General features: G+C 36.6%; 1 protein-coding gene across 1 annotated transcript; it reads right to left on the reverse strand.

Moving 5' to 3' along the window:
* Positions 1 to 114: 114 nt before the first annotated feature.
* Positions 115 to 27,395, reverse strand: B4GALT6 (beta-1,4-galactosyltransferase 6). Its single transcript, XM_014874312.2, has 9 exons — positions 26,783 to 27,395; positions 11,726 to 11,842; positions 11,273 to 11,386; positions 7,027 to 7,151; positions 6,417 to 6,533; positions 5,439 to 5,626; positions 3,148 to 3,270; positions 2,264 to 2,365; positions 115 to 1,015 (listed from the first exon to the last, which is right to left on the reverse strand). The coding sequence occupies exons 1-9, from the start codon at positions 26,895 to 26,897 to the stop codon at positions 868 to 870; spliced, it is 1,149 nt and encodes a 382-aa protein (XP_014729798.1). The 5' UTR covers positions 26,898 to 27,395; the 3' UTR covers positions 115 to 867.

Here is a 27,395-nt window from a genome sequence, read left to right on the forward strand (position 1 = left end):
CATTGACACTAGTGGCACACTTGGAAACAGTTAAGAGTTTCTGTAGATCATAATATGCAACAACTGCAAGATTTTCTGTAATACACATGCAATATGCATATAAATACGATTCAGATGGCAGGCAGGGTATCATACAATTTTGCTGGCAATAAATAAAATTAAAAGCTTTCTTTCTAGCAGGTTCATATAAGAAATTGACTTTTCTATATAGATATGCAGGAGGCCTAGAGCTCAAAACTAGTATAACAGTTTACAGTCATAGCTGGCCAACAATTAATATTTCCTTCATTTCACATAAGGTATAACCTTTTTATAAGCATACTTACATTTTACACTTGCTCTTTCATGCTAATAAAAACATTCCTATAGAATTCAAATGAGAACACACTCAAATACATACTGAAGCATAAAATATTGAACAATTGAAAAGCAATGTACACACATTAATTTACATCACATATTTACAAAACACATTTTAAAAAGAAACAAAAGCATTCATTTAAATATGAGGAGGGGCAGTTTAGTATAAAAAATTTCTGGAAGAGGCCTCTATCCTTACTTCCAGAGAAGCTACAAGTCTGTTTTCTGCAGTTCATTTAGTTGAGTAGTTAAGATAGTGTGAAGAATGAAGGCTTGAACAGTAGTCTCATGCTGTAAACATCTGAGTGGTAGCTGCTGGCTTTTCTTTCAGAACAAAATGCATGGTACATACAATCACTTCTCATCCCAAATATGCATCATCAGTTGGTCAAAAAAACTCTATTTCTAAGCTGCTGTTTGTTGGTTTTGTTTTGTTTTACAGTGTTTATCAGTAGCTTCCAGTGTTAAAAGTTTATTCTGGTAGGATATCTTGCCATTCCACTTCCATCAATAGTCTCTAACAGGAGCAAGTTCTGGTATGAGATTAACAGTTATATTTTTATACAACCTACTGACAAGTATTTTAGGAGTATATACTAAATTGTTCAACCCATCAATATACTGACGTTCTCTGGAGTACCTCAGAAGTTTGTATCTGCAGAAGGAGTTGGAAGAAGAAAAATGAGAAAGATTTGCAACAATTCAGTTGATGTTAGACATTTATTGTGACAGTCATTTAATTTTGAAGCATACCTTAAATTCTGAAACTACTTTTCAGTCCATTGAAATTACCAAATAACCTACCTTAGGTTTAAAAGCAAGCTTTTAAAGATTTTTAATGCAGTTAGATTTTATGGTCACATAAACAAGTTAAAATTAAGACCAAATAAAAATGGAGGTATTCAATAAGTAAACTTTTTTATGGTCCCAAATGAAATAGATTTTTAAAGATTATTCAAATTCTTCATGTTCTTTTGCTATGAAATTCAACTAAGGAGTTCAGGGAAGATTTAGGAATCTTCACCATTCTTCATTATACATTTAAATGTCTGAAATTTTCATTTCACTTTTGAGACTCCTGCATTTGCAAACATCTAAATTTGAGTTGATTAAATAAAACGTTCCCCTCCCCAGACTACCCACTTTAGTTTCTATAACAGATTTACTCATCTCTTTTGCACATGTCTATAATTTTATTCATGATTTAAAATTATCAATAAAAGAGAAAAAATACGTTCCCAGAAAAAGACAACCATTATGACAAAATTGAGCAGTATTTCTAGTTACCTGAAAACACGTATCATAAACCCTTTATTTTGTGTTTCACCTTCTAAATTTTTTTATGTAGCTCATCTGCTGCATTCTGGTTTCTATTGCATTCCAGGGCAGCCAGAACCTACTGGCCAGTTTAAGTGTTTTGTATCTTTGTAGCAAAAGAAAGGAACCCCAAAAGAAAAGGTTTAAATCAATGTATGCAGGAAATGAGAAGACCTGTATTTCAGAAAAGAATGAAATATGAGGAAAGAAACCAATCTTTGAGGAGTTTTAAAGTCAGTTTTCATGCAGGAGCCCTTTGCCCCAGCTGCACTGCTTCCTTTTGCAAAATATCGAAAATAGCCAACTAATGGAGCCCTGCCAGCACTAATGCCCAAAATATTATGGAACAATTACATTATGGATCAAAGGTTATGATAATAATAACTTCTGACATGCAAATTTAGTCTCTCTCATGGTTAAATAAAAATATCTGAACAGCAAACATAATGTTTTAGAAAATATAAATTTCAGCACCAGAGAGGAAATAACACTGATAAGAACTGTCTGCTTATTCCTATGTGTGGATGCAAGACAAAGATTTTATATCTTTAGCTGTATTATATCAATATTTCTCTGTTTTTCTTACCGTCCTAAAAACTGGACTTCACCTCTGTGATGATGAGGAATGGATTTGTACTTCCCTAAATTGCCTTCTGGTCTTGTTACATTGTATCCAGCAAAATGAACCCTGCAGTATAACACATAAACATTTGTAAAAATATCTTACTACTAGTCATACAGGTTAAAGCAAAAGTGAAAAACACATATCAAATATTTTAAAGCTAAGTCTTTATGTTCACTGACATTCTCTTCCTAAAAAAAACCTACAACACTCCAAACCCAACAACTAAAAAAGTTGGCTAAACAAAGTGCAAAATAATAATAATAATAATTTAAGACTTCCTGCTTGTGCCAGCACAAAAGCTTGAAAATAGCAAGAAAAGTATAAAAAACCTCTCCTCCTTTAAAAGATCTCTTTATACATAAACTCATGCAGACACTTTCAATAGCTCAGAACTGTTTAGACTCATTCACTGTGAGTAGTTGGTAATGCCATAAGCAGGGCTGTTCATTGTCCAGTCTGGAACTATCAATATACTCACAAATTAACCTTTCTGAAACACTGCCCCTAAGATATGAAACTCATTCCTACACTAAATGTCTGTGGAATAATATTTCATAATGCTAACAGTAAGAGTGATGCTATATTGCTTAGTATGGTTACCTGTTGTTATATCTGTTGTTATAAGACCCAGCTCTTAAAATCTTGCTACTTGTCCCCAGGCCAATAAAAAAAGAATATAATAATTATCCCTTCAAATGGTATGTTCTTATATTTCTGAAGCAAACTAGGTAGAATATGTCCATTTAAAACAAATAACAAAAATGTAACAAGTGACAGAACAAAAAAGCACCTGATTGGTCTCAAAGGGTGGATGGTACAGAAAGACCTAAGCACTCAAAGCTCACCTGTTCCAAAGATCATCATCTTCTCCACCCCATCCCCAAAAGGCATTTGGAAAACCATTGATCTTCTTGAATTGTTCCACTGTCAGGCCACTTACACCACCGAAGAACTCATTGTATGGAAGGCTGGAAACAAAAGACAAATTCTCTATTGTTAGCTGAACTTTGATTAGCCCACTCTTTGAACAATACCTTTCCAAAAAAGCAAGAGCCCCAAACTAAGGACATGGTCAGAGGCTGAATGTATTCATTAAGGGAAACTGGTTCACAATTGCCAGCATTAAGCAACATACACCAAGTTGAACAAAACTTGGTTTTAGTTGGAGTTTGTAGTAGTGTCTGATTTGCATAAAAGGTGCTCTCAAACTGCAGCTCCAACTAGGATCACATTTATGAAACAAAAGTCTACCAGGTATTTCAAATGGCTGATTTAGACCCATAGCTGAAGGGTTAAGTGAAGCCCTCAAACTACTTATGTTGACACTATTCAACTGAAAAAATCCTCTTTAATCAACCGAAAAATTACAAATCAGTAATGCATCAATTAAATAATTTTTATTCATTACTATATCCCACAGAACTGTTAAAATTTGAGAGAAACAGTTTAACAGTACATATTAAACAGTGAATTGCCTGCTGTTTAACACAAAAATATCTTTTATTTTAAAAGATAAACTTTTGAATCAAAAGGATCTACAAGCTTCCCTGTCAGTAAACAACAGTATTTACTAACACATATAATTAAGCAATAAGCAGTTGCCCAATATGAACAGCCTATCCATATAACATACTATTCCCCAATCAATGTGATCTCCAGTCCTTCAAACACTCTGGCAATCTAAAAATAAATTAAAACATTTAAGTATCTATATTTACTTCCATCAATATTAACTTGAATCCTTAACCCAGAAGCTGCTACAGTGAAGTAGCTTTCTTTCAGAAGGAGCATATAATTTCATAAAACAAAAGTCTCTCAGGAGACACTTCCAAATCTGCAACCTTCAAGGAGTGAAGGCCATCTACAAAAAGTTTTACCATCACTCAGGACACAATTGCCACACTGGATAACTCCAGAATGCAAGGGAAAAGAAAATACAAATAGACAATCACGTAATTTCTGATCTCTGTGGGAACACAGGATTCAACAAAATCTTATAGCACGTATATTTGCCTTTCAACATTTAACTGAAAGAGCAGGTGTTTTAACCCCCTTCCTCCCTCAAAAAAACCCACATATATACCTCAAAAATAACCAACAGAAACCCATTGCCAACTCAAAAACAACTGGAATATGACAGTTAATGGGACTTCGTGAGGTTTATTTTTTTTTAATTTTATAAATCTAGTTTTATTTATACAAAATTTATCAATTTTGTAAATACTTACCTATTTAGACATTATATAAATGCATGAAGTGTTTTATAAGTACATACATAGATGAAATCTCTTACATGGTCATAGATGCTAACTTATTAATTTTTAAATACATATGAAATCTTTAAACATTTAACTGTTGAGTGGTTGACAACCTGAAGTCCAGACACAGAGCCATGGTTTCAAGGCATTGCTTTTCATCTGTTAGTTGATCACGTTGTCAAGTTGAATAATTTCACAAATAAAGTTCAGAATAGCAAATACACACATGTAGCAAGTAATAAACTACAGTTTTTGAAGTGATTCCAAGAATGTCATGAGATAGCAGAGGGTTAAGAAGAAAATGATACATCATTAATGTAAACTGACAGAAGAGAAAGAGGTAAGAAAACTGCAGGTCCCACTACATTCACCACATGTCAGCAGAGACTGAGAGACAATATACAAAAGAGTCTAGCAGTAAGAAAATCTTCAGTTTAAATAGCAGTATGAAACAGAAATAAAAGTGTACATTTATGAGAAAACAAAGACACTTTTCCTGTGATATTTTGCTGCAGATTATCTGCTTTTCTTTTATAACAGCCAGCACAAGTGTTCATGTAGCCAGAAAACATTTCTAATGTTAGGTAAGATTTTCCCCCTTGACATACAAAGTCTTTTTTTTTTTTTTTTTGAGATCAGCCTCACTGCAATAAGCTCAACACTGAAAATCATAAATTATATCTTCTAATTAGTAACACATCAAATGTAGACACTAAATTAAAATATTTCTTTCAGTAACTAAATATTCATTTCTGTAACTAGCATAGTAGGAGGCTCCTTTGTTGTTTTCACCTACTGTATATAGTGTCACAAAATTCATACACTTTTAAATATGTCTGGGTATTTAAGGAACAATATGAATAAAACTATTTACTTACATGTACATGTACTTGTCCAGCTTTGCTGCAAAATGGCGTGGCATTTCTCCACATCCATAGTAATTTCTGTCATTTTCAGGTAAGTGATCCACATCATGGAATATTATGCAATCCCAGACAGCATCCTTCATAGCCTCTTTGAAGCCAACATTAAAGAGCATTGCACGATTAAAAGGTTGTGTACCTGTCTTCACACAGAAAACAAAGGAGACATTGTAAAAATCAAGAAGAGACAAACATTTCAATACTATGAGGAAAACTTACTCTAACACACGCACACAAAAACCAAAATTGACAATGATACCTCTTTTGAGTGGCAGCTCATGCTGGGTTGGCTGCACCCCAGGATGGGGTTTGCCCTCCTGGCTGCCAGGGCACACATTGCTGACTCCTGTGAGCCAGGAGTGAGCCTGGCTCCTGCTGCCAAACAGCACCCCCAGATCCCCTTGTGCAGGGCTGCTCTCCAGTCACTCCTCTCCCAGTTTACACTTGTGCCTGGCTTTACTCCATCCTAGGTGCAGAGTCCAACATTTTGACTTATTAAATCTCATCCCATTAATCACTGCCCAGTGCTCCAATTTATCTAGAACCCTCTGCAAGGCATCTCATCCAAACCATCAGAAACTTGCTGATGGTGCATTTGGCTCCTGCATCCACTGAACGTAAGACCCTGGAACTGAGCCCTAAGGAACACTGCTGCTGACCTGGTTTTTTTGCCTTGAAAACTTGCAATTACAATAGATTCTAAGAGGCCATCTTATTACCTACAAAATATCAGCCTATATTTGAAGAAAAGCATCATGTATCTGGCCACTGCTCAAGCTGAGGAATGGAAATAGAGCTTTTCTTTTTCATTTAAAGGAGTAGAAGAGTACAGTAACAATTTTTAAATTCTAGATTCATCCAAATCTTGGCAAGAATATCAAACTCCTTTCAGTAAGGAATCTTGAAAGTCATTTTTCAAGTAGATGCTGTTACCTGCTCAACAACATAGAAGGCGAATTCCAGCCGCTGCTTCTGCAACATAGGTATCAGATGGCGGAAAAAAATTGGAAGATGCTCGTGACGATTCCGAAAAGGAATAAGGATAGCCACCTACAGAGGGGGAAAAAAAAACTATTATATCATTCTTTTTAAATTTTAATTTTTCAATACAGATCAAATTTCCTGTGGCTTTTCAACTTCTACATTTAAATTGGTTCAGTGTTTTATATGTTGGTTCCTCCTAGGAAAGTGTGGTGGAAATTCGGTCAAACAACTAAGAAAAAAATCTTGAGTAAAACATAAATAAGATTTTCCTTTTATGTTCACTTGCTTCTAGTTATACTTCAAGCAACAGACACACAGGACAGATTTGCATCCATATGATGAAATGTTTAGTAACTACAGCTAATGAACCTATAAAAGTTCTTTATGATCCATTTCAAATTTTTCTCCTAGCTGAAGCCTCTTCTTGAGCATAGATAGCATACTACAAATACTATAAATACTACATATATAACACCAAAAGACTGAGTGCTTGCAATGGTAAATTATTCTTATATACCAACAAGAAAAAATAAACTAAAACAGAAAATCAGCAACTTACCTTCCACCGTGGCTTACAGTCATTTGGTTTCCAGTGTCCTCCTGGTTTAATGTCTAAATCTTTTGAAAAGAGTTGCTGAATTTCATCAAAACTAATTTCACTCATATTGACATCAATAAGGCCTCCTAAAGAGAGGAAAAAAAAAAACCCTTATATATTAATTTCAATTAAGACAATTGACCTAACACTACAAGGAATATCATAGACAAATGGCATCAGAAACTTGTAGCTACACTACTTACAGAAAAAAAGAAACAACTTATTCTATCCTCCTAATCTTTAATTCTTACAGAATGAATTTTTACTGTTTCCAAAAACAAACATTCCTTCCATAAAACCCATTAAAAAAAATTCATTTCACAGGATGCAGAACTAGAAAAGTAATTTGAATTCTACATCTCTTACAGAAAATTTGGGTTGCCTTTCACTTCAAGTACCACTGTTAATAATTCTACATTGCACTACTGAACCTTTACTCAAATCCTGTCTGCCTTCCTGCTCCACTTCCACATCAAAAGAAAATGCATCATCACTACACTCAACAAACTTCCTCAATTTAAATTTTAGATGATATGCGCATTTCATGTAGAGTCTTTGCCCACTAATTCACCACTATTTACTTCAAATAAATTCATAGCAATGGGCTGGATTTGAGAATTATTATTGGTAGAACTAACGACTCCAATGGGAAAAGTATTTGCAAAAGGCTTAAGAGTGAAATTTGGTAAGTTACTGGATAAAGACCAGAATATGATTTGAAAAAATTCAGGTTAGTACCTACTGTGAGAAAATATAAACATGGGTTGACAGCTGAAAGTCGTGAGTCATTAGCTTATGCATGTGTAAAAAGTTCAAAACTGGAAAGAATGATTCATAGTAAATACCCTTAAAAGCAATAGAAAGAATCAAGGAAATCTGGGGAGAAGACTAATGTAACAGTCATTAACCAGAAGCTCAAGTTTTTCTGCAGCAACTACTTACACTCCAAATCATCAAATAAAAATCTTGCAAGAACTTTCTCACAAACATCATAAAATATTCTTATTTTCGTCTAGAAAGTTAAGTATTTTGGTGAGGGTTGGTTTAAAGTCAGTCAAAAAATCACTCCCATTTTTTCCCATGTATCCATACCCACAAGATCTTATTTGTACCAACTAGATTGTGTTACTGAATTGACTAGTTATCTAAATATTTTGAAAATATTTAAATTTTTTGGAACATAGGAATAACTATTGTTTTCAGAAGAAGGTAGAGGAACGTGCAAGAGCTATTTTAGTTTGGGATATGATTAAATACAGTACTACTCGCAAATGAAGAAGGTAACTATTTTTTTAATGCAAAATTATAAGTGAAAGTTATCAGTAACAGTACACTATGGAGCTATTTCAAGAGAAGAGTTAAAGAAACCTATATTTATTTAAATATTTTAGGAAAAAAGGAAACCTGGCAGTTCCAAAAAATTTGTATAGATAAACACTAGGAAAAGCTAGTTCTACAGAGATTTGAATAAAAATAATTATTTTAAAACAATCTTAGATTGTCATAATGGTTGTGTCTGAAACTCTTCAATAACCCAAAAAAGAAATCTTATGAAAGGTAGAATCAAGGTCAATGAACAAAGGACCACTATATATACACATTCAAAATAAATTTTAAAAAATAAAAACTTAAATTTAAAAAAATCAATTTCAACTACCAAGAGATAGAAAAGCAACAAGAATCTTTCAGTTTGAATACAGAAGCTAAAAGGAAAATAAAGCTAAATAAAGGTCAATTACTACCCGTGAAATGGAAGGAAATAACACATGATGAGATTCAGATACCTCTTCTGAGAAAAGTTCAGATGTGATCAGATGATTACAGAGTTTAAATTAGAAAAAAACATCAACTGGTAGAACGATATTTAGATAAAGCCTTTAGATAAAGGTGCTTCTAACTCTATGGGACATGATGAAATTCCATTCAGAGGTTTTAAAAAGTAGCTATAGTAAAACCTGAAGTATTGGTACTATCAAAAGTACACAAGAGACAAGTGAATAGAAATCAGCATTTTTTCCCTGTCACTGGTGGAGGGCAGGAGAAGGCATCTCTGTAAATAACTGTGCTTATTGTTCACTAGTTCCATCAGTGTCTAGCAGGCTGCAATAAAACATATTTATACAACCCACAAAATAAGAAAGCTCAGAAAGCAAAAAACATTTTGAAAAAAATCAGAAAAAAAAAAAATTCAACAAACGAGATAGATACAGAAACCAATAAAGTAAAAATAATTCAAAATAATAAAGGACGGTTTGTTTCTGAAGGAAAAATGAAGCATGCACAACAAAACAAGCAATACCTGGCTATGTTGTAGGATGCAGAAAGACAGTTTTACAGTTTATAATGGATTGCACTTTAATATGAGCCAATGCAATGTAATTGTATAAAAAGAGAAAATCTCATCCTGAGATGTATTAACATAGTGAAAAAAAGAGAAGTTTTCCAAAACTAATTTGTTTTGTAACCAGGATTTAAGCCAGTTATGATGCTTTATGAAGAAATCAAATTAAGGACAGTCTACAATGCAAAAAATTCAAGAATGACAAGAGCTTTAGAAACTATGCAGTCTAGAAAGGTTGGGATTATCAGTTTATCTACAAAGGAAAAGATAGACAGATTGTACTGCTTCTATCTCAAAAAAGAGGTATTTTGCTTACAAATTACAACAGCATTGCTCTACCAGTGGGTTATAACCTGTTATACTGAGTCATACAAAAAAGGCAAACTCTGTTTCTATTTTAAGAGCATATGTACTTGGGACCAAATATGATTTTACCATGCCCCTTTCGTGATATAAATTTGGCAAGCTGATGCAAAGAAGAAAAATTTACTTCTATAATAACCTTAGATTAATTAAGCATGTTAGAGTATACACAATTCAACACTCTTTCTTCCCTGGTTATCTCTCACTTCCTACAACATTTCATTACATTAAAAGATCTTCAGAGGTGCTTTATTTAGATTATAATTAGAAAGACAGATGATTATTAAAATAGCATACATGGAAACCAAAAAGGGAAACACATATCCCTTAGCTGAAAAGCAACTTATCCAGTGAATTATTTTCTATTAAAATTATTATTTCTCTATGAAATTAAACAGGATAGAAGAAGTACAGAGCAATTACTAATAAAAAAAATCAAAAATAAAAAAAAGATGGTAAAAGGAGAGCAGCAACAAGGAGATCTATAGAGAAATTATTGGTAGAATTACTTAGTCTTGAACTAATCTGACAGAATTCCAACTGCCAGATCTCTTGAAAGTGCCATTAAAAAGAATAATTTATATGCATTTTTCAATCAACAAAACCATCACATATTATTTCTCTGATTATCCAGATGTGCCATTTGCTGAACTTTTTTATGTTTCCAAAAGTAGCTAAAATATTTAATATTTTAATAATTTGGTTTTATTTGTTTAGATGTTCAATACTATATAAAAATGTGATTTTGAAAGTCAAACTCTATGTCTGGAGCAAAAGAGGTTGAAATAAAGATATTATCACACCATGGGACTAATTGCTACATGGCTTAAGACAGTTTTCTATATGATTTAGTTTCATATGCAACAGCAACTGATCTATACTTTTGGCTCCATGTCTGTATATTTAAAACATAAAACAAAGCTTAGAATCTGATATTATTGAAAAGAAACACAGGTCATATGGACTGTTTCTGTTTCCTTCAATAGATAAACTCAGTTGTGATTTTTAAAAAGTTAAAAAGGAATCAAGATTACCCTAACAACATCAACCCTTTTTCTCTGAAGAAAAATTGATCAGAATTCAGTTCAGCTGCCAGCAACACTTTTTGGTATGATACAGATCTGAACTACTATATTAGATATTTAATTAATTGCTCATGCTGAATGAGCCCATAGATTAAATCAGGTGTCTAAAAGACAAGAGGTTAGAATTCTGGAATGCATCACAAATAACTTCAGAAACTATGTGAAATTTTCTGTCTTACAAATCAGTAGTTCAATTATTTGATTTCAAATTAGTAAAGAGACCAAAAATTCAGTAAGACATTAATTTACGGGCAAACTTCTGCTAAGCATCATTGTGCATTATTAGATGTATTTTATTCATTACTTTCTGTAATATACTTAGACTCCTTACACTTATATTCTATATTAAAATAACTGTCTTTTGTTTAGAATACAATTTAATTTACTAGATAAACATTAAGGTCAGCTTGAAACTTACTCATGTAAGGCAGCTTCTCTGGACAAGGCTGGTAAGGAGAGTAGGTGAAGTTCTCTGGAAGATACATTGTTGTTTGAGCAACACAGTCACTAGAGTTGTTTCCTTCAGGATAATCTTAAAAAGAAGAATTGATTTTTGTGAAAACCTGTGTTACCCACTGAAATGGTAACATATCATGAAGGTGAGACCATTAATTTTTAGTTAGCAAATGCCTAGCAGCATGATTTAAAAAGCATTTTATTGCACCAAAGGAATTATAGTTAAACACAAGTATCTTTGTTACAGATAATACAAATATTTCCTACTAAAGTGAACTGATAAATAGTAACTATTTGATCTTGACTCCAATTTGGGTCTAAGTTTTCATGATTGAGCTATGTCATTGATGATTAGCTTTTTTTTTCCCTAAAAAAAAAAAAGGTCTTTTAAAAATTAAGTAAGAAATATTCTTACCTGTGCCATTCAGTGTAGTATTTTTGTTAGTGTACAATCTTATCATGTGTCCTATTGTTTTTACATTTTCTCTCAACATTATACCACGAGCTTGCACCATAAAGAGATATGTAGTTGCTGATAAAACAAAAAGCAATTTTGAATTTGTATTAAAATAATGTATTTCCAAATTATTCTAACATACATCTACAAGGCATTCAACATTTTTACTGTGTTTGAATCCATCAGTGAACAATAATTCTTTGAGATGAAGGTCCACACAGTGAAACCTAACAGACAACAATAGAAAAGAATAAAATGGATTCATAATCATGGCTCTATTCAAACCCAAAAACTACAGATTGTCAACAGACATTTTATATGACACTTTAATTTCTCTTTAACTTACAACAGAAAGCTACAAGAAAAGAGAGTGACAAGAAAATTTAATTTACCAATAAAAACATTTTCGTATGTTGATACATGTCTCATATACAGATCTACAAAAACATTACTGAAATATAGGACAAAAAATAGTTTTAGTCCCATATAATGGTCCCTTTTTTACTCACTAGCTAACACAACTTCCAATCAAAATGTATTATTATTCATTCACTCCAAATAGCTGTTTTGTTATACAACTCTTACAAATCTCTGCCAATCTCTAAGTATTAATGTTTTAAATTTATACATGAAATATTTATTATAGGCATCAAGGGTGAGTAAATCAACACTCTGAGTAATTAATTGACTCACTAACAACAACAGCATGAAATATTTCTCTGTCTTAATCTTGCACCTAAAGCTCCAAATATGATCTCAAGACATTTCTTTGTATTCAACAGAAGTTGGTAAGGTAGAAATGAAGCTGCATTTATATCTGAGTGAGCAAATGTCTACCCAGAACTCCGAGAGCTAAAAAAATATTGCAAAGGGAAGGACAAATTTCCCTTGCCGAAGGTAGCAAAGAGGGTCAAAGGGATCATCTGTCACTTCACCTACATTAAGCACCCATTTGTCGGGGCATATTTGGCTCCCTGTAACTAGTAACCACCCTAACAACAAAAAAATGCACTGCATCTTTGAGGAGAAGAACTAAACATACCAGGGATGAAAAAGAGAAAAAGAGATTAAAGAAAAGTTAGAAAATTATCTCAGGAATTCCGCCAGATGAGCCAGCACCAGTGGAATGACACAAGTAACTCCAGATCGATCAATAACTTCTTAGAGCCCAATGCAGAGAGGCTAGAGCTACAGAGGACTGTGTAAAAGGGACTGGGAGCATTTCCAGAGGAAAACACGGTGATTCATTCCACCACACTTGCAAACAATACTACCAACACCTACAAAGATAAAAACACCACCATAATCTTCCAAGGAATAGTATTTCAAAGCCCTACAATAACGTCTTTATTTTTAAATGACTGAATGAGGGGGTTGTCCTGGTTTTCAAAGAACTTCTTATTAAAACAAGAAATATTAACAGCTAAAAGAGAGGCTCTTAACATGCCAGGTGCCATGCATGGCATGGAATTCTGAAACCCTTGGTCAGCATGACTACTTGTGCTTGTTAACAAGAGTTTACATAAATGTAAAAGTTACTTAGCTGCTACGATCCTGAAGTTGTCTCAACACCTTCTGGCCACCAAAATAGAAGCAAAAGAAAACAAAAAAAGCTACAACCTTGGCCTGACAAGAGAAAAGAAAGATTCTTACCAGGATTCAAGACAACGGATATTCAGATTTCCTAACACAAACACTTCTTAAAATTCTAATCCAATTCACATAAAGTAATACACTATGGTTCCAATTATTTAATTCCATTTGTAGTTTTCCTTTCAAATATTGGGATTTTTAGAGTGTCTCTACTAAGCATTTCAAGGAATCTGTACAATTCATGAATTCATATATGAAGTTTCCTACTCAAGAAACTCCTACTTTAGGAATTAATATAAAGGCAATTTGATCTGTTCCTCCAAGAAAAATTATTTACCTTCAAACAAAAATTTCTAAATTCAAGGCTTTTCTGAAAGTAAAACCATGTGTATATCTGCCTTTAAAATAGGACAAAAAATTCCTAAATAATAAAAAAATTTCTTTCTTCAAACTTTAACATACTTTAAATTGGTATCCTCTCTCTCCTCAAATAATTTTTTTTCTCCCATAGGTACACCTCTTCTCTTCAATATCTTCCTATTCCAACACTAAAATAAAGGTTTTTTTTAATATCAATCCGTTAGTAAATACTGATTTCAGAGCTAACCTCAGGAAGACTTGTGTGCTTTATTCTCCTTTTTAATGTGATACCAAAAGCTAAAGTCATCTGAATTTTTAACTCTGAAGGTTTATAGGGCTTTCAGCAGGTTTATAGAAGGATAACCTCGATTCACATAAACCAGGTGTGGTAGGTTGATGTGGCTAACAGCTTAGTCCCCACCCAGTTGCTTGCTCACTCCCCTGACGTGAGATGGAGGAAACACTAAGAAGGGCAAAAGTCTTACGAACCTAATATAGTAAAGAACTGAGAGTGAAAATTTTCAAACAAGGCCACAACTAAGTAAAGAGGCCATGTATATGTTTTCAATTTTTATGGGAAATGTTACTGCAGTCCAGATAGTGTAGATATAAACCTTGTAAAAACAAGATTTTCTGAAAAAGCACCTATATCTTCCCTTCAGTGAAGTACAACTTACCCCTTCTGACAAAGTGGAGAAAAATTCGAATAAACACACAAGACCTTGTGAAAGAGAAAGCTAGAAAAGTCATTTGTCTGAAAAATAGACACCATGAAATGACATAATTAAAAAAAATAAAGGCAACCAGGTAAAGTCTGCTGCCACCTTGGCTTAAGGATGCAAGAGCTGCTCTTGCTGCCAGGAAGATCTAATTTTGCCATGTTTTTATCAAGTAATTCTCGTAGTCTACCTCCCCTTTCTTGCTGAGCTGCTTGTCAACTCACTATCCAACTGTACACAAATACATCAGGAATGGATCAGGAATGAAACATTCTCCTTTCTGGGCAGTCCTTTTCGCACTACCTGGCTCTCCAGCAGTTACAAGGAGTATGGATCTGCTCACTTTATTCCACTGTCATTCAGCAGCTGCTTGCTTAGGTAGCAGCAGATGCTTGAGCAGCCAATTAATAACGGCAGAACTAAAACATCAAGCAAAAATTAAAGATACTAATTTAGTCCTAAAAATAAATTTCATCTACTGGCACGGGTCTGATGGCAAAGACCTGTGACAAAGAGCACAGTTCACATGTCACATCAACCAGCAGCAATAAGAATAAAATATTCAACCCACACAGGCCAAAAGTGCAACAGAGAAACACAGCTTTTCTTCTAGTGGGGTGGGGGATGACTGACAGCAGAAGGCAGCCAGATAGAACTCCAGAAGGTTCCTGGTGTGCCTTGATGGGAACTTCCTGCCACAAGTGCCAGAGTCAGTGAGGGGAAGTGATCTGCAGAACCTCACACTGACCAAGGAGGAGGTGTTCACTGGGGACATGAAGATCAAAGGCAGCCTTGGCTGCAGAGATCATGAGATGGTGGAGTTCAGGATCCTAGGGGCAGGAAGAAGCCAAAGAAAGCTCACGACCCTGGACTTGAAGAGAGCAGACTTTGGCCTCTTCAAATATCTGTGTGGTGGAATCCCATGAATTAAGGCCCTCAAGTGAAGACAAGAAAGCTGGGTAATACTCAGGGATCATCTCCTTCAAGCTTATGAGAGATCCATCCCAAAGACTCTGAAAACAGGTAAAACGCCAGGAGGCTGTATTCTTGCCCTTGGTGCAAGACTTAAGCAAACAGGTTAAGTCCATGGGCCCCTATGAGATGTACCAAGTGCTAAGGGAGATGGCAGATGCCATTGCACAGCCACTCCTGACCATCTTTGATCGATCACGACAAGTGAGAGAAGTGCCTGAGGATTAGAGGAAAGCAAGTGTCACTCCTTCACTTCACTTCACTTCACTTCACTGTCACTTCAAAAAGGAAGACCCAGAGAAGTACATACAGGCTGATCAGTCTCAGGTGATGGAGAAGCTAACCCTGGAAACCATTCTTCAGTTACATAAATGACAAGAAAATCATCAGGAACAGTCAACCAAGTGGGTCACCTTCTCTGATGAAAGACAGATATGGAAAGGGCAGGGGGCATTGTCTACCAGGACTTCAGTAAGGCCTTTCCCACTGTATCACATAAGATTCACATAGACAGCTGTTGATGTACGGGCTGGCTGAGCAAACAGTGAGCTGGATCAAAAGCTGGCTGATCAAGCCCAAAGGGTAAGGTCAGTGACCAGTGATGTACCCCAGGGGTCAATACCAGATTTATTCCTGTTTAACACCTTCATTAATTATCTGGATGAAAGGCAGAACATAATCTCACAACACGCTGCCATCCAGAGATACCTCAGCAGGCTGGAGAAATGTGCTGACACAAACTTCATGAAGTTCACAAGGAACAGTGCAAATTTCTTCATCTGGGTAGGAACAACCTCATGCACCAAAATATGCTTAAGGGCATCCAACTGGAAAGCAGCTTGACAGAAAAGGCTTTGGAGGTCCTGGTGGACATCAAGTGGAACATGAGCCAGCAATGTACTGCAAAGAAGGCCAACAATATCCTGGGATGCATTAGGAAAAATGCTGCCAGCAGGTCTAGGTGATCCTTCACAGCCTTCACTCAAGCCACACCTGGTATAGTGTCCAGTTCTGAGCTCCACAGTGGAATACAGAACATGGACATCCTGGAGCATCCAACAATAGGCCATGAAAAAGACAAAGGAACTGAAGAATAGTTCCTATGAGGAAAGGCTGAGAGAGCAGGGATTGTTGAGCCCACAAGAGAAAGCTCAGGGGGTCACATTAATGTGTACAAAAGGCGGGTGTATATGTATACAAGTTGCAAAAAGGGACAGAGCCAGGCACTTTTCAGTGGTGCTTAGGGACAGAACCAGAGGCAGTGGGCACAAACTGAAACACAGAATGTTCCACCTGAACACCAGGAAGCACTCCTATACCATGAGGGGATGGAGCACTGGCACAGTGATTGTGGACAATATCCTCAGAAATATTCTAAAGCCTTCTGAACACAGTCCTGGCTCCAAGTGGCACTTCTTGAATAGGAAGGTTGGACTAGATAATCTCCAGAGAGCCCTTTCAACCTCAACTAACCTGTGATTTTTCTTCTATTTTTATCTTGCTGCATCTGAACCAACTCTCGCTGCCACGGTACAAGGCAAAGCACAAACCGGGAAGGAAAAATTTCCCATGTAACCAAAGAAAACATCTAACAATATAACCACCTAGAAGCAATTTTATTCATATTCTTCTTATTTCACTGTACATGGTTCATGATAGGTAAGAAAAAAAATTTACGACTCAAGAGACATAGAATCCAGGCTGTCATACAGTTTACAAGTTAATCAGATGGAAAATGCAGTGAGGAATATAAAACAACACACACATATAGGACACCTTGGAATCAATACTGTACTCAGTGTTCCATCTCAAGCAACTGCAAGAGTGAGCTCAAAGCTCATAACTAATTCAGATGAAGTTTTCCTATCAATTGATCCAGATCTGCATCAGCAATCATGAACACACAGCTGCATGTCAGCCATCAAAAGTCCTGGGTTTAGGGCATTATTCAAAACTAATTCTGATAACGCACGTTAGGCTATTAAAGGGATCATCCTGTATTCCAGAGGACACATTAAAAATATCAAATGAATCATATTTTGTCTCCAATTTTTATAGCTCACTAGTTATTAATAGTTTTATGTGTTAGACTGTTGGGAGGGCAATGCATTATTTCTAAAAGTATAAAAATATTTGTAAAAATGGCTTAATGTTCCATATTAGATAACTTTTTTTATTTAAATATTCACTTGAAGACTATTTACACCTTTTTTTAAAGAAAATTGTATCATTCACATATCACTCTCCATTAGGAAATCAAGCTCCTTCCAAGCAGCATACCAAAAAATCAAAGCACTTCTCACAATACTGCATTAGTTTATCATCCCAGGATGATAAACTTCACAGGAAAAGCATAAGACTCATTTTTATATAGAAGCTTAGTAAGTTATCATGCTGTACTCGTACATAAAGCAAAGATAAAAAAATATGCCACGCGCTTAGAAGCAACCAATGTAGTAAAATATACAACAGAACAAGTGAAGTTGAAACTGGGTCAATTACCAACATTCTGAACAAGACTAGGAAGTTAGAAATGTGATTACTTTAAAAACATAGAAAAGTATTCATTATTACCAAAAATGATTTTTAAATGCCAAACAAAAGATTAACAAACTTGGAGGTCACAAATTTGATTTCAAGGTGCAGTTTTTAATCTGCCAAAGCAAAACCAGAAAACCAAGGCCAAACAAAACCAAAAACATAGAAAAAAGCATTATATCAAGAATATTTTCAAAGCAATTAGCAAAAAGTTAACATGCCCAGACCTCAAAAAAAAAAAAAAAAAAAAAAAAAAAAAAAAAAAAGTATTATCTATCATCAGAGTAGTTGTAGCAACATTATACACTGATCTTTCCGGGGAAAAAATACTCAGATAGGAAATACTTCATAGAGAGCCCACAGATTCTGCAAGATTCAAATGTAGTAAATATGGCTATACAGAGAATAGGTCTTGACAAATGACCATTGCCCCTGAAATTACACATCTGCTAGTCAACACCTGTTTTCATGGGACTTCTGAAAAGCATATTCAACATATTGAATAAAAATTCGTATGGATTCAAACAGGTTAACAGAAAGTTCTTCACTAGCAATTGAAAATGGGGAATCATCTCATAGGGGCATTTCTAGAACAAGTCTCACATAAATCTCTTCTTATCTCAAGGTTATGTGATATTGTTCGCAGCAATACTAGAGTTAGAAATATATTATTGGCAGAGTGCATGCATGGCAAATTAACACTGAAGTGTTAAAGATTAAATTCTACGATTAATCTAAATATACAGTAAATAGAGGTCAGCTGAAGATTGCTTCTGAAATATCACAGTTACAATTCTAGGAGCTAGAATATTTTTCACAGGATAATGATTTTAGTCTGTGAAACTGATTCATTAAACAATTTAGCAGTGAAGGAAAATACCCCAAGTAATATAAGACTGCTGTAAACTGGTTCCTATTCAAAAATGGAAATTTACAACAAACATCAATAAACACTATTTAAGTGTTCAACTTCCTTAATATTGAATTTATTTTTACAAATTTGTTGTCAATCAGAAGCTGTTTTAAAAACAGATACAACAGCATGAAAAAAAGAAAAAAAAACCTGTGTGCCTTGAAATATATTCTTTACATGATTTGTTTTTGAATATTCAATATTAGTTTTGCAGTATTTGTAAAATAATAATAAATCTAATCTTATTTCACAGAGATAGCAAGACTGCATTTGAGTCTATATATCTCCTTATAAGAAAAATACCTTAGAAAGAGATAAATCACATCAATCTGTTAAAAAAAAGCTACCAATGTTTCTGGAGGCTAACAGTGATCATTCAAAATGATGCAGATGTAGAAATCTGTGAAATTATGATGTACAAAGCTGTAACAGAGAAGCTCCAAAATTTTTTTTTAATACTTCAGACAACCTCTGCATACTCAGAGTAACAATGGATATGCCAAATGGATGAGTCCTCTGACTGCAAGTCTGAGGAACTGGATAAATGTCAGTTTATTGGGAGACAGTAATGAGGGGATCTCCATTTACAGTGAAAAAAATTGAATTAAAATTTATTTCCCTAGCAGTAGTTTTAAGCATGATAAAGGATACAATGTTCAATATAATTTCTAGCATATTTGATACTATTCTATCAGTTCTATCAGATACTCTACTATTCTATTCAACTAATAGCCTCTCAGACTATTAGTTGATTATACAGTAAGCTGTAGAATAATTCAATAAATGCACAATGAAATTAAGGTAAAGGACAACCACAAATCTAAGAAAGTGAACTGACCATTGGCAATACCTTGCAAAAAAGCATCTTTTATATTTTAAAGTCCTGAATTCAATCTCTTCTCCGTGCTCACAAGAATCTAGCACTGGATCCCACACAAAGCATAATCATTTCATGCTGCTCCCCATAATATCACTGCATGATATGAAAAGAAAAGATTACCTAAGAGTAAGAGCTATAGAAAAGTGAGCAAAAATAGTCCCTTGCAGAAATAGTCTTATTAATCAAAAGCCAGTAGATAAGCTATCTTTCACCACAGACAGATGTGAAAATGGTTAAAGCTTTGGCCATGTCAGTAAGGCATCACAGTTCAGAGATAAATGTCCCCAGGGTATACAATCTCTCCTTCTCATGGATTGAGAAGAATGCATTCAAATAATTGGCTGGCTTAAGTGAAAACTCATTTCACATGAGGCCTCATAATTACTTTGTCCTTGTGAAGTTAGCTGCACACCATAAATACCTGAGTATTTTCCGTTATCTGACTAAGAACAACATCACAAAATGAATATTGATTGAAATCTTATGCAGGCAAGTTCCCTGACTAATAATGAGTAATACCTAAGGGCTTTAGGAAAACTATCAGATAAAAATGTAGAACAACTGATTCAGAAATAAATATGTATGTTTAATCGAAGTTAATCTGTTGGTAAAAGTGAAAGACAGTCATGAATGACAGGAGTACAATAATTTATTCAGCATCAGGTGCTAGGAATGACTGTGCTGGGCCAACATAATGGAAAAGTCCTTGCATCTCACAGATCAAGGCAGAAAACTTACCCATTATACTGCCTGAGTTCAGGGGGTTCAGTGAGCTCAAGCCCTTAGTCAGAATGCTGAGGAACATTTGATCACTGGAAATCAGAGATCAAGCAGAGTGTTTAAATCTCAATTTCCCCTTTGCACAAGAGAAAAGGGAAAGTCCCCATTAATCAGAGAGCAAACTGCAATTTCACAGGTAAAGGATCTGATGATAATTTGTGGAACTGACATGAAAAACTGCAATGCAAGCAAGAAGACCTCTGCAGCTAACGAAAGTACTCCTGCCTCCAAATGAAGCCTTTAATAACAGGTGAACTTTAATAATGGAATATGGCTGAAAATAGCTCCCCAGCAACAACCAGCTCTGTAGTACAGGCATTTCTCTGCAGAAATTATGAAACAATGGGACAGACAAGTTTCATTTACCCAAGAAACTTAAAAGAGACCCATGAGAATAATTCCCTAGAAAGAAATAAAAGAAGGCAATAACAGGGAAAGAAAAATGCAAACGTGAACATCTACCATACCCTGCAAAATTCATCAGCCTTTATCAGATACGTCCACACAACATGAGAAATAAGCAAGTTGTATTAGTCCTTTTTCACTGCAGCCCTTGAGGTGCAGTAAACCTACACACAGGCTTTATAACAAAACCCTCAGACAAGATATTAGCAGCCACCTATCATGGTGGCAAACAGAGACAACAATATCCTGTCCTGTACTGGCAACAGTATAACCAGCAAATCGAGACAAGCAACTGTTGCCTATTCAGCAGCTCGTGAAATTTTATTTGAGGTTCCATGCCCAGTTTGGGCACCCCAGTAAGAGACAAACATTAATACCAGAACAAGCCCAGAGGAAACCTTCCAAAACTGAGCATATTCTGTACAAGTGGAAACTAAAAGAAATGGGTTTGTTCAGTCTTAAATAGAAATGGCTAAGGGGAGGATGCATTTTTTTGCTGTCTTCAGCAATACAGTACTGTTGTACAGAGAAGATTAAATGGAACAATTGAAAGTACTCAGTGAAAAGACACAAGGCAGTGAACATAAGGTGGGATATTATGATTACATACTACAAGTTTCTCACAGTTGTCTGACACTGGAACAGGTTTCCCAGAGAGACAACAAAATCTTCATCCCCGGATTTATTCAAAACTCAACTGGACACGACTGAGCAATTCGATCCAGTAGGATCTGCTTTCAGCAGGAGGTTGGATCAGGTGACTTCCAGGTGCCCCTGCCAATCTAAATTATTCTATAATCAAACGACAAGTCTTTAGAAATACCACAACTGCCATAGATGTCAGGAACAAAGAATATCAGCCAAAGGCTGCGCCCATATTTATGGGCTCAGCACCTGGAAGCAACGATAAACATTTATCTTGCTGATAGCATTTTCAGCACTCTCCTCCACTTCTGCATAAGTACAAAAAAGAGTGATCTCATTCTTCCTATGAGGAAAACTAGTTAGTAACAGAACAGGAAATAGATTTATATAAAATTGTGAGCTAAAACTGGTAGAGATGCTTCCAACTTCCATGTAGGCTGCACAGCTGCCTTTTGCTAAGGACTGACAAAGAAGTAGCAAGATTTTAATAAAAGAAGCAGAAGACCATAAAAGAGAAAGCATTAGCTGTTTTTTCCTCCTCGATTTCATTTCACCATTCAGGATTCTTAGTTATTGATGTCAAAGCAGACTGCATCTTCTTTGATCACTGCACTGTTTCATAACCAGTTCTTACTTGAACTGCATAGGTCATTACATCCAAAGGAGACAAGCAAGAATCACAGAATATGCTGAGTTGGAAAGGACCCATCAAGATCATCGAGTGCAGCTACTGACCCTGCACAGAACCTCCCCAAGAATGTCACCATGTGCCTGACAATGTTGTCCAAACACTTCTTGAACTCTGTCAGGCCTGATGCTCTGACCTCTTCCCTGGGGAGCCTGTTCCAGTACTCAAGCACCCTCCGGCTGAAAAACTAGACTACAATTGCTACAATATGGAGAGCTCTAAGATACTTTTCCACCCAATCTGGCAAAGGTTCTCTGCTGCAATAATACAGAAAAGAATAACCCAGGGATGAATAAGAGATCATTTTCTGAGATCTATTATGTCGCCCAATGTAATTTCAGTTATAATGCTGAGAGCAAATGGGAAAAACAGGAAAGAAATTTAAAAAACTGTCTCTTGTAATACTCAGGTTGGTTTGGCAATGAAATTAGACCAGCAAATGCTCTCCCTTGGTCACCATTGCCTTGTTATTTTGTCTTATTCTCCTAATCTTTGGATCCTTTCCACGATGTAAACTCAAACCTACATATGGGTTCTGGATAGCTCTCAGGACCAGACAGATTATTTGAGTCCCTTTTTTAACTTTTATCTGTAATACTGAAAAAGCTCCCATATTGATGCCAAATATTCCCGCTCTCAGCTAGCTTCTTCAGCTTTTAACTAACACACGAATATTTGCAACTTTCAGTGAAGTTTCAGAATCACAGGCTATTAATTCAAGATTGGAAATTTCAGTTTCTGCTTTTTCCAGAGGAGCGCCAAATGAAGTACTGTCACAAAAGTGGTCACTCTGGAGAAGCAGCAACTCTTATCTGCTTTCAATGAATACTTGAGACTATCACACAGAAGTGTCATTAAACATTTAAATGAAATTTTTAAATTTTAAACATTTGAAATGTTTTTGACCATTTTAACTTACAATTCTATCCCTTAAGGTCTTCCTCTGAAACACCCACTGAATTAAACAGGAAAAATTAAAATTAGAAAAATAGTTGTCTTCTCTAATTAATAGTTAGAAATCAACCTGCTTTTGTGTTTCAGCTCCTGTGACTATCAAAAGACAACCAGGGTGCTGAGGTAGGGCTGCAATCACCTGTACCTCATCCAATCATCTCTGCTTACAGAAAAGGGAAAAGCAGGCACATGAACAATCCCACATAGTGTATGGATTATTATCAAATCATTTAAACCCTATATATTATATTATTTGCAGTACTACATATCTTCATCTCAAAACACAGAACCATGTCTGAAAACATGAAAATGTGGTTTTCCTTGCCTCATATTATGAAATACGTGGAATAATAAAAGCTTTTATTTCCTAAAGAACTAACATTCTGAGAGGTTCTCTTCAAAAAACAAACAAAACCAAACAAAACAACAACAAAAAAAAATCCGAATTGCAATAGAATTGCAATATGTGTGATTATGGTGCAAATGAAAACTTTTAAATATTAGACAAATAATTAAATACTTTAAATAAAAGTCATTTTTTAAACTAAAATTAAGATTTCTTTCCTCTAAACAAATTGTCAATATTTCACGTTGTCCTAAACTGCATTTGTTACAAAATTTGCAGTTTCATCTAAAAAAAAAAAAAATAGCATCTCTATTTTCTAAATAGTTTTAAGGACAGAGGGAATGTGACCTCTTTGAGAATTCCTCCAGTGCTAAGGGCTTATATGTGCAGATGTCTTTTCCCTTTGATAAGCCATTAATTGCTTGCTAAGGGGGATTCCTACTCCATTAGCCCATAAGAATTCAAAATTTCAATCGACTTTGACATCTCAGGAAATCATTCTGGTGCATAACTCCCTTATTTTTCCTCTCCCACCTTCCAGTACACTGTTGCTCCATAAAACATTTGAGAATCCAACTTCTCAGTTTCTTTTCAGTTCCTCTGACCACCACGAAGAGAAGCCAGCCAGGGAGAAGCTCCAGTTCCCTACAACACAATTAGAATGTTCTTCCTCTCTGACATTGTGCCTTGTAGCTTGTTGAGGAATAAAATGTTCTGTTGAACTCAAATATCCTCAGTAAAACATCTGTACACATAAATTATGACAGAACCCAACCATTTATGACTTAGCTGCAGAATATATTTCATGAAAAGGTGCTAACAGATAAGGTGGTTGAGCTTCAATAACCTTTAGTCTTCCTCCTCTCCACACACAAAATCAGCCTTGACTTAGATACATCTATTTCATTACACTCAATATTCTATTCTATCACAACATGCAAATGCCATGAGCATACAGCATAGGATTATTAGATGAGTCATCTGCCTGTAAACTTGGGTGTTCCTATGTGCTTTGAAAAACTTCTGTTCTTACAGCTTACTTTTTCACTCTACTGCCAGGAAGCTTGTTAGTTTTTAGATAATATTTGACCTTCTTTCTGTCCATTCCACACAATAACATTTTAAGGAGCAAATTCCTGGAAAATCAGTGTTACATCTGCAGGCTGATAGGCTGAGATGCAAAACTTTCCTACTGCCCTTTCCTTTACCATTTCCTATATTCTCTTCCCCAGGATCCTTCAGACCAGCACAGCAGCATTTCAAGCTGAACCTAAGAAATCCCACAGACAAGTTCATTATTGCAGGGTTTCGACTTAAGCTGGATGAGTTCACAACACAACAACATACAGTTAGAGCAGCACAGCATTGATCAGTGGCTGGAAAGAGCTGTAATCTCACAAACTCATGTAACAACCCAAGATTTTTGCATTGTTAAACCACATCTTGAAAGGGCTAACTACACCATTTGTGTCTGAGATAGCAAGAAAGACTAGTTTGAATATGATTCTTTTTTCCCTCAAGGTTGATAAGACCTAATTAACCTACCCTAAGAACACTTTTGGTACATACAGTTTATTCCATTTCATTCCTGGTACAAAGGAAAGTGAACATACATGTAATTCCCAACAGCTGAGCAGAAAGATGAAGTCAGAAATTAAAAGCCTCATCACTAAAGGTTCTCATTCTGAACAAGGTAATACATAAGCCTTGCTAAGTGAGACAATGTACTTCCTGGGAAAATACCCATTGGCAAGAAACATTTAAGTAACAAAGTAAAACTATGATTGCGTACATTATGTAAGATGTTATAAGTTACACTTCTAAAGATGTAGAAACTGTGCTATTTAGATCGTATATCAATTACTTGCAATTAAAGCCTACTTTATATATGTATGCTGCACTAGCATCTAAAGACCTAAGACGTCTAAATGGACTTCAGCATCATTCTCACTTGGAAGACAACACATCCCTTTCAGCAGGGAAACACTGACAGACAAAAACTTCAGAACTCCAACCCTATAAATATTATATATTTCCTAATATTTTTTGTATTTATTTGAACTAGAAGGATAATTGGCAGACTTGTCAATATTGTAGGAAATACATAAGTAAAGGAAAACTATAGAACGATAGCTGAACTATATAGAACCATTCAAATATAGAAGGAACAATTGCACCTTGAAAGTGTTTACAAGTTAAATAGAAGATAGTGAACAAGAGGGAGCCAGACAGCATAATGACAATCAACAGAAAACAATTCCTGAAGATTCAGTGGTCACATCAGCACGGACATTTTGAAGTAATGGCTGCAGGGAGAAGTTTTATGCATTAAGGATGAAGAGAGTGATGATTTGGCAAGTATTTAGGTAGCACCTGATAAGCAAGGAGATGTGCAGAAAAATGTGGCAACGCTCCCTGGAAAAATAGGAAAACATTTCCTAATCAAGAGACATCCAACACAGAGAAACCCCACAGAGCACCATACAGGATACCACTGGCCTTAGCTCTGGGGTAATGTTAACCAGTTCTAAAAAGATCATCCACTGAGAAAAAGCCTGATGGTCTCCCAGTAACAGCAGAAGAGTGAGCTAAGGAAATCAGCACATTTTTTTGTCTGTTTTAGATGCAAGCTTGCACAGTTATTTTATGAAGGTTCTTCTAAATCAACGGTTTGTCTCCCTTTGAAGTGGTTCCTTCAGAAGTGGAAGTTACCAAACTGTAAAACCTGTGAAGACAGAGAGATCCCACTAGCAGAAGTAAACAACATTCGAGCTGGTTCTTCATTTCTGTTCACACGGGCTTTATTATAAATGCAGTTACTAACCATTTAAAAGACTAATACATTTAAGCGATTCCAGCAATTTTGCAGTTCTTTCCCGATTCATACCACTGTAACACGACGAAAGGCTGAGCCGCTCCAGTGCCTCACTTTGCCAGCCTGAGAAGCAAGGGCAGCATCCACCTACCTCGCGATGGCAGATGAACCTTCTAGAGCGTTTGAAAGCAGCAGAACAAAGATGCGGGATCCGCGCACGTTACCGCCGCCCCCGCCGGCCGCCCCGACCCTTCCCGGGCGGGCGGGATCGCGCTCCGACAGCCGAGCCGCCCCTCTCCCGGCGCCACCCGTGCCCTCCCCGCCCGCGGTGACAGCCCGGGGGCGGCGGGCGCGTCCCCCACCACCACCAGCACCCCCGCTCCCCGAGGGGGCGGCTCCGGACTCACCGATCCCGGGGGCCACATAGATGAAGTAGAGGCAGGATGAGGAAAAGGAGAAGAAGAAGATGAAGGCGAGCATGGAGCGGTTGGAGACGCGCAGCGCCTTCCGCAGCAGTGGCATCCTCCCGCCGCGCCGGCCGCCGGCCGCTCCGCTCAGTCCCGGCGAGCCGCGGCGGCGCTTCCTTGGGGGAGACGGCCCTCTCCTCCCATGGATCGGGCGGCGAGAAGGTGACGAGGGGGCGAGGGCAGCCCCCTCTCTCCCTCTCCGGGAGCGGGGCTGCCGGCGTGCGGAGGAAGGCGGGCGGCGGCGCTTTGTGGCCGGTCCTGCTGTCTCCCGGCGGGCGGCTGGAGCGGGGATGCCCGCCCGCCTCCGCGCTGCGCCCCCGGGCGGGCTGAACCGCCGCCGGAGGGAAGGACCCCCTTAGCGCTGCCGCGGGGCTCGGGGAACGCTCCCGCCGCTGCTCACATGCCGCCGGGCGCCGCGGCCACCCGCTCTCCCGCCTGCAGTCCCCGTACTAGCGGCGGCGGCGGCCGCAGCAGCAGCAGCATCCCCGCTGCCGGCGAGCAGAGTCACCTCCGCGCTGCGCCCAGCCCAGCCCAGCCCAGCCCAGCCCAGCCC

This window comes from Sturnus vulgaris, chromosome 1 (assembly GCF_052056855.1).
Source record: "Sturnus vulgaris isolate bStuVul1 chromosome 1, bStuVul1.hap1, whole genome shotgun sequence".
In the NCBI taxonomy this organism is placed as follows: domain Eukaryota; kingdom Metazoa; phylum Chordata; class Aves; order Passeriformes; family Sturnidae; genus Sturnus; species Sturnus vulgaris.